This window comes from Pan paniscus, chromosome 3 (assembly GCF_029289425.2).
Source record: "Pan paniscus chromosome 3, NHGRI_mPanPan1-v2.0_pri, whole genome shotgun sequence".
Classification (NCBI taxonomy): domain Eukaryota; kingdom Metazoa; phylum Chordata; class Mammalia; order Primates; family Hominidae; genus Pan; species Pan paniscus.
Window position 1 is genome coordinate 13794589 of NC_073252.2, and position 7509 is coordinate 13802097.

At 58.2% G+C, this 7509-nt stretch overlaps 1 protein-coding gene across 1 annotated transcript; it reads right to left on the reverse strand.

Annotated features, from left to right (window-relative positions):
- Nucleotides 1–378: 378 nt before the first annotated feature.
- On the reverse strand, nucleotides 379–6981 carry NKX3-2 (NK3 homeobox 2). Its single transcript, XM_008952122.5, has 2 exons — nucleotides 5943–6981; nucleotides 379–4522 (listed from the first exon to the last, which is right to left on the reverse strand). The coding sequence occupies exons 1-2, from the start codon at nucleotides 6406–6408 to the stop codon at nucleotides 3987–3989; spliced, it is 1002 nt and encodes a 333-aa protein (XP_008950370.2). The 5' UTR covers nucleotides 6409–6981; the 3' UTR covers nucleotides 379–3986.
- Between the last annotated feature and the right edge of the window lie 528 nt (nucleotides 6982–7509).

A 7509-nucleotide genomic window follows, 5' to 3' on the forward strand; every position in this document is an offset into this window, starting at 1 on the left:
GAGCCGGCATTCAGCACACTCCCCACTCCTCAAAAGCCCCCAGATGTCACCCTTCCACGGGCCCAGTTTCTCAGGGTTCTGGGCACTGACATGCCCGAGCCCCAACTCAGAGGGCAGGCACTCGTGTTTGAGCCCGATTACAATCTTCTCGAATGATGCTTCACTGTCACCCTGTCACCTTTACCAGCGTGGGGGAGCAGTGAGGGTGCTGGGATTCGGTGCAGCCTGGAAACCATTTATTTTCTAAACCGGAACCCAGTCTCAACTCAGCCTGCTCATCTAAGATACTCTCTGGCGATCCAAGAGGCCCTCATACCCAATCTCTTGAAATGAGATGTGGTTTGGGACTAGCCAGGTCTGTCTCTCTCTCTCTCTCTCTTTTCTTTTTCTTTCTTTCTTTCTTTCTTTCTTTCTTTCTTTCTTTCTTTCTTTCTTTCTCTCTCTTTCTCTCTCACACACGCGCATGCGCACACACATACACACACGCAGACCCACCAGCTACATTTGGCAGCTGGTTGATCCCAAATTTACTGCTAGGAGTAAGATTTGTGGGCTCGGCCTGAATCCTTGGGACCAATTTCAGTGCAAGTGACATGGTGTTCTGCCCCCTTTACCAGCCATTCCCCTCGCCTTGGTTTACCCATCTGTAGAGTGGGTGGATCGAATTCGAAAATCCCCAAGGCCAAGTTCTAAGATTCGCTAAGCGCCAAAGGGACTGAGAACGATGAAGAGGCCCAAGGTTCATTGGGCCCAGGCGGCAGTTGCTACTGCTCCGGGGACCAAGCCCAGAGAAGGCCGAGAGGGCTCAGCGCAGCACAGGGATGCAGGCAGTGGGTGAACAGAGATACCCTCGAGTAGGGAGCAGGACTGTTCTTCATCTTTCCAAAAAAAAAAAGAAAAAAGAAAGAAAAAAGAGAGAAAGGCGGAGAGAAGATAGAGGAGAAAGTAAAGAAAAGGAAGAAAGTAATACTGCAAATTTTCAACGGGAGCCGCGTCTGCGGCAGAAGACCCAGGTAAAGACCTTGGTCTGGGTCGCAAAATGCGGGGAGAACTCCTTGGAGGACAGGCTGGACCCAGAGGCCGCCTCCAGCTCCCAGAATCAGACCTCAGGGCATTCTCGCCAAGGCAAACCGCGGGACAGCTTGGAGGGAAACAGCCATAATCTGGATCAAACTGAATTCACTTGAGTCATTTTCCCCGGGCAGCCGGAGCCAGTCCGCGGAGCTGGCCCAGGCAGGGGGCCCGAGAGTGGGAGAGAAAGGGAAGGGGCGCCCGGGTCCGCAGGGTAGGTGGAGTCTGCGGTGGAAGATGGAGCCGCCAGGGGTGCGACCGGGACCTCCGTGGCTTTTCCTACTCTAAAGAAACTCCCGGATTCTTTCACCGCCCAATCGGCAAAGATGGAGAACAAACTACCCTCTTAAGACGCAGCAACAAGCAACTGCCTTTTCAGAAAGGGAGAAAATCCCTCCTCCTAAAAAACCCCTCAGTAAGTAGTGATCCCTGGGGAGAAGAAGGGAGGAGATTCTAGTATTATCGGAAATGTTCCAACTTTCTACAAGAAAAACACAGTCATGATTAATTGTATAATTTAAATAGAACTGTAAAGCATTTTATAAAGAAACGAGATGATTGCATTTATAAAGAAACGAGATGATTGCAAGAACCATATGGAAGGTAGTTGGACTCCAGTGGGGGACCGGGTGGGAGTGTGCATATCCCGAGGGCCTTTGCTTCTCCCTTTACATTTTGCTGTTTCTGGAAGCGGGGATAATTTTCTAAAACGCTGGTCACCACGCTCCGCCCGGGCCGGATCCGAGGGCTTGAGGGACCCCAGGCCAAGGCCTTTAGGATACCAAAGCTTGGAGGCCCGGGGGCTGGGAAAAGTCGCGGTTGCCTTGGAGAGCTAATCGACCTTTCGGCCCCAGGTGAAATTGAAAGAAGCCTTGGCCAGGGTTTTGGTGTTTCCCGACTCGGGTCCAGCGGACTGGAGGCCTCAACGCCCGCAATGTGGCATTAACTCTTCCTTGCTCGCCGGGAACTCGGCTTGAGCTGCCAGTGAAAGTGAGCATTTAGCTCCAGTGAATCCGTAGCATTCTGGGGAGTCTGGGAGCGCCAGCTGCGTATGATCATCTGTAAAATGGGGTAATAAATAACGGTGCCCTGCCCATTCTCTGCTCCCCGGGTGGGCTTCGGTGCGTACCAAATGACGCCCTTTCATTGAGTGCGGGGAAGCGCTTTGAAACCTTGTAGAGCCCCAATTGCACCCGTCCGAGGAAAACGCTCGGGTGACCCTTCTCCGAGAGACAGGTTATTCACGCCTGGTTTGCAACTAATCGCTTCAGAATTTTAGCGGGAGTTTTCACTAAACCACTCTCAAAACTAAACACTAGATAAGGTAGAGAAACGCTCCTAAAATCGAAAGCAGAGAACAGGGTGGGGTGGGGTGAGGGGAGATGAAAGGGTCGGTACATTGGGATGGGGGATGGACATTGGCTGGGGGTTCAACCATGGACTCTTACTAGGCTCTGAAACCAATGCTCACAGGGAGGATGGGGAGAAATCCTAGGAATTTGTTCCCGGTTTCAGTGGGATTCATCCATGACTCCTGCAAAGCCCCCGAAGTCATGATTTTTCTGAGCTGCCCAGGTTTATAACCTGCCTGAGGAGTGGGCGGGCAGCAGGGCTGCTCCCAGGAGAGACTAAGCATCCTTGGTCCGAGACTGAAAGGAGGTTGGAAAAAGCCCCAGCTATTTCCAGCTCGCCTTACTGGTTCCCCAAAAGTCGGGAAAAGACAGTTTCAGAGAAAACGCGGCGTCCAGGAGGGCATGTTAAACTAAAAGTTTATAAATTAAAGAAAAAATACAGCGAATAGAGCTTCCAAACTTCACAAATCTTTTTACAGTTAATACTCTAGTTGAGTGCACAGTGCCATTAAGGAGGCGAAAAGCGGCGAGGTTGACAAGACAGGTGGGATCACCTGTTTAAGGGTAAGTGAGGGGCGGATAGGGGAGTCCCGGGCCAGAGCTCAGGAGTCGCAGAGGGCGGAAGGTAGAGACTGAGGGCCAGGCAGCGGCACTGCGGTGGGCGCCGTGGAAAGGCTGGCCAGGGATATTCACATTGAGTAGAAAAATAATCGTCATTTGAATACAAACAACTGAAAAGTGCGACACGTCTTAACCTCCTATACACAAATAAAAAGAAACCAAGGAAAGTTTCCGCAGAGGGCTGCCTGGGTGTGCGCTCTCCTCCTTCCGGGGCTCCCAGGCGCTTCCTGCTTGTGCAGGTACCTGGACTTCAGAGAAGGAAGATGTGGAGACCCCCGACTTGCACCACACTTGGAGGCTCCCCTCCTTACATTCAGCACCCGAATCGGGCACCCCCACCCTGGCTCTGACACACAGGAGGGGTGGAGCAGAGGGCCTGAAAACCCAATCCTTCACGTTTCAAATCAACCCCTGGCCTGGTGCTGCCTGGGACTGCCAGGGTTTCGCACCCCTTGGTTACAAATGCAATTTCCAAAAATAAAAGATATGTAGATACACATAGATTGGTAGCATGGATACCATGAACTAGTGTGGCCTAGTGCAGAAAGCTCCCAGCAGGCCTGAAATTCTGAGGATTCAGGCTATGTAGTCTCCAGGAGTTGCCGCTCAGGGAAAACCCCACCCCCAGGCAGACATATTCGAATCAAAATTTAATTCCAACATTGTCATGATAATAAATAGAGCCCAGGGGCTTCCAGGCAGGTGGGCGATCAGGGCCCCTAGGCCATAGGGTGCCTCTGTTCAAATTAGAAAAAGGCGCCCCCTCGGGGCAGACTCAGCCCAGCTGCCAGGGGACAAGTCCTGGCTAACGGGAGCTGGAGCTGGGTTTCACCTCCAGGTGCCTCCTTGGCGGGGCGCCCCGTGCAGGCTACAGCCTACAGCTGTCAGCGCCGGTCCGGAGCCGGAGCGCGGGAATCACTCGCTGCCTCAGCCCAAGCGGGTTCACTGGGTGCCTGCGGCAGCCGCGCAGGTGGAGAGCGCCCAGCCTGGGAGGCAGTAGTAGGGGTAATAGTAGGAGGGCTGCAGTGGCAGAAGCGAGGGTGGCCGCAGCACTTCGCCGGGCAGGTATTGTCTCTGGTCGTCGCGCACCAGCACCTTTACGGCCACCTTCTTGGCGGCGGGCGCCGAGGCCAGCAGGTCGGCTGCCATCTGCCGGCGCTTTGTCTTGTAGCGACGGTTCTGGAACCAGATTTTCACCTGCGTCTCGGTGAGCTTCAGCGACGCTGCCAGGTCTGCGCGCTCGGGCCCGGACAGGTAGCGCTGGTGGTTAAAGCGGCGCTCCAGCTCGAAGACCTGCGCGTGGGAGAAAGCGGCCCGCGAGCGCTTCTTGCGTGGCTTGGGCGCCGCCGGCTCCTCCTCCTCCTCCGCGACGCCTGCCGGCCCGCTGCCGCCCCCGCCGCCGGCCCCGCTGCACAGCACGGACACGTGTGCACCTCTGGGGCCAACACCGTCGTCCTCGGTCCTTGGGCTGCGGTCGCCTGCGGACCCCGGTGGGAACAGAAACAAGAGACTGTCAGCGCCACAGACGAGGTGAGGCCGGGCCTCAACTGCAGGGGTCACGGGAGTGGGGCGGAAATACACTTTGATCCCACTCAAGCGGAGCGGAGGTCTGGGAGGCCCTGGGCCCGGGAGACCAGTCTTAGAATCTTGCCCCACTGGGTATCCCATCTAGGCCTCTTCTGGGGAGGGCGGCAGACTCAGCCGCTGTGTCAACGCTGTGTTGTCGAGACCAGCTCCCCACCCTCTCTGGGTCCCAGGCTCCCCTCAGTAACTTGGGGCACTCGACCCGAGCATCCGCGAAAGCCCTCCCGGCTCTCAGCGTTGAGCATTGGGATTCTAGACTGCATTTCCGTCTCTCTGCTTGGGTTCACGCGCCTCTCCACACTTAGTTCACACGCACACAAGCGCGCGTCCTCGCAGCACACACTTGTCTGGTGCAGGTAAGGGAAGGTGGAGGCGGATCCTGGGGCCAAAGGTATTTAGAATCTTTCACCCTCAGCCGCCTGGGATTGCTGTGAGAGACATGGAAACAGGCTGAGCCGAGGCCTTAGATGAGAGGATGGACTGGAGAGTAAAGAGGGAGGGTTGCCCCTGCATCGAGTTTTTGGACCCTGATCCCACACCAGCTTCTCGGTCTCGTACCCGCCCTTCCGAAGAACTCCAGCAGAAAGGTCCAGCGGTCCCCTGTGCTTGAGGCCTACAGAAGCTTGTACCCAACTAGGGCAGGCACCCGGGTCTTCCAGACCACAGGACAGGACAGGCCACGGCTGAGGAGGCCTCTCTCCTGCCTCCAGGATGAACTAAAGACCCAATCCGGGATCCTCGGCCTAGGGCTGCTCTCCCAGACCTGGGGTCTGAGAAAGCCAAACCAGCCCTTTCCCCAAAGCTCTAGTTCTGCAGATTCTCAGCTCTGGCCCACTCGGAGGTGTTCTTCACCACCTATCCACCTACTGTGGGGCCCGGCCCTGGGACCTTGAACTGGCAGGTCTCTGGTCCAGAGCTAGGTCACTGGCTACCTGAGGTCTCTGAACCCCTCACTTTTCCGCTTCCCTGATTTTGGGGATTTGGGGACAGACACGGCAGAAAGCACTGGCGACGAACTCAAAGACTCCCGAACGCAAGGGGCAGCGGTTCTCCCAACCCAGTCTAATGCACATTGGCCCAGGATGTCTCAGGCCTCACCCCAGGACGCAGGGCTCTGAGGAGCTACTCCGGTCTCTCGCGGGCTCAGTTCCCGAAGTGATAGAGCAGCTCGCGCCAGAGCGCAGAACTTCGGGATTTGGCCAGCCTCCGAGCCCCAGGCCGCAGGGTGCTCAAGCCGACCACCCCACTCGGCGTGGTTGCCCTCCGCGTCCATCCCCTCAGCCCGGCCCCCATCCCCGCGAAGCCGCAGCAGACCTGAGACGCTGGCGGACATCTCGCTGTCGCTCCGGCCCGCGGCTTCCTCCTCTAGGTCTTTGGAAGCGGCCAGCTCACAGACCGGCTGGCCGAGGCTTAAGGATCCCCCCGCGAGGCCGGCCCCGCTGGCCCCCCGCGCGTCCGCGCAGCGCCGCCTGCTCTCGTTCTCCTCGCTGAGCGCGGAGTCCGAGTCCCAGCCTTCCGGGCTCTCCGCAGTCCGCCCCGCAGCTGTTCTGGTACCGGCAGGAGACGCCAGCAGAGAGTCCTCGGCGCCCCCCAACGCGCCCGCGTCCCTCTCCCCAAAGAGCCGCCAACAGCAGACAGCGGGAGCCGCGGCCATCGATGCCGCTGTGCCCCCGGGCGCCGGGCGCCCCTCTGGCGCGGCCAGCCCGCCGCGCTCCTCTTTCTTGTTGAGGATCGCCTGGATGGAGAAGGGCGTCAAGGTGTTGGCGCCGCGCACAGCCATCTGCGCCGCGGGCCGGAGCGGCCGGCGGGGCGGGCAGCTGGGGCGCCGAGCAGCTCCGAGCGGGACAGAGAGCGCCGGCGGCCGCAGCGCGAGTGAGCTGGGTGTGCGAGGCCGCCGCCGCCCACTGCTGCGCGGCCCAGCAGCCCCCGCCCCACTCCGTCCCAGGATCTGCGCCGACCCTCGCCCCCACCTTAGAGGCCCACCCCGCCCGGAGACCCCCTCCCCCCGAATCCAGAGCCAGACGCTCTCCTTTCGCAGCTCAGCTGGATTATCTCATCGCTTCTCGCCCTTAGGGGCGGGCTGGGGTCTGCCCCCTCGGGGGACGTGAAGGAGGATTGGCGGGGGCCCCTCCGTGGCAGCAGTCCCCTCCCGAGCGCCGCCGGGGCGCACGGCCCGAGTCACTTTTTCTTTGCGCGTCTGTCCCTTCCTCGCCTGCAGGATTTCGCTCCTGGCCCGTCCTCCCCTTCCCTGCTGGGCAGGCTCTTCCGGAGCCCACCCCCGGCGGCGGCGGCGGCAGCCGCGGCCGCGGCCGCTGGATTCCGAGAGGCGCGGGGCACCTTTTTACCCCCTGCCCTGGTTTTATCTGTTTCTTTTCTCTTTCCTTCCCTTGCGTTCCACTGTACCACCCCCCTCCCGCCCGGGTGTCATTCCTCACTGCTGAGTGACAGCCTGAGGCCACACCCCTCCACTGGGCTGTCCCGGGCGCTCCCGGCCGTCCATTGGCTGGCTCCAGTTGGGCGACGTTGACTTTAACAGACAAAACTGGGCACGTTGCGCCGCTAAAGACAGGGTCTGACTTAACCCCTTCTCTCCTAAGCCTGGTCCTCGAAGCACCCTCCAGCAACAAGGAGGCTCATCCGCCCCAAACCACGTTTCTTACCTCTGCAGATGTATCCACTTATTCCAGCGCTTTAACAGAACACTGATACTAAGTTGAGTCAAATCTGCGGAGAAAATCCAAGATAATGCAGTTCCATAAATCATGCTCGTAGTTTCTGTTCTCTAGGAAGGATTATAAACACGAAGAACAAAATGCATCTTTTTTTTTCTCCCTACAGTTTCGCCGCTTCTTCATTGCTAATGCTCTTTGCTGAAATGATC

Coding starts and splice junctions, on each gene's coding strand:
- NKX3-2 (XM_008952122.5), bottom strand. CDS start 6,408: ATGGCTGTGCGCGGCGCCAACACCTTGACGCCCTTCTCCATCCAGGCG. Junction 4,523..5,942: donor GATGTCCGCCAGCGTCTCAG/GTCTGCTGCGGC, acceptor CGGGGTCCGCAG/GCGACCGCAGCCCAAGGACC.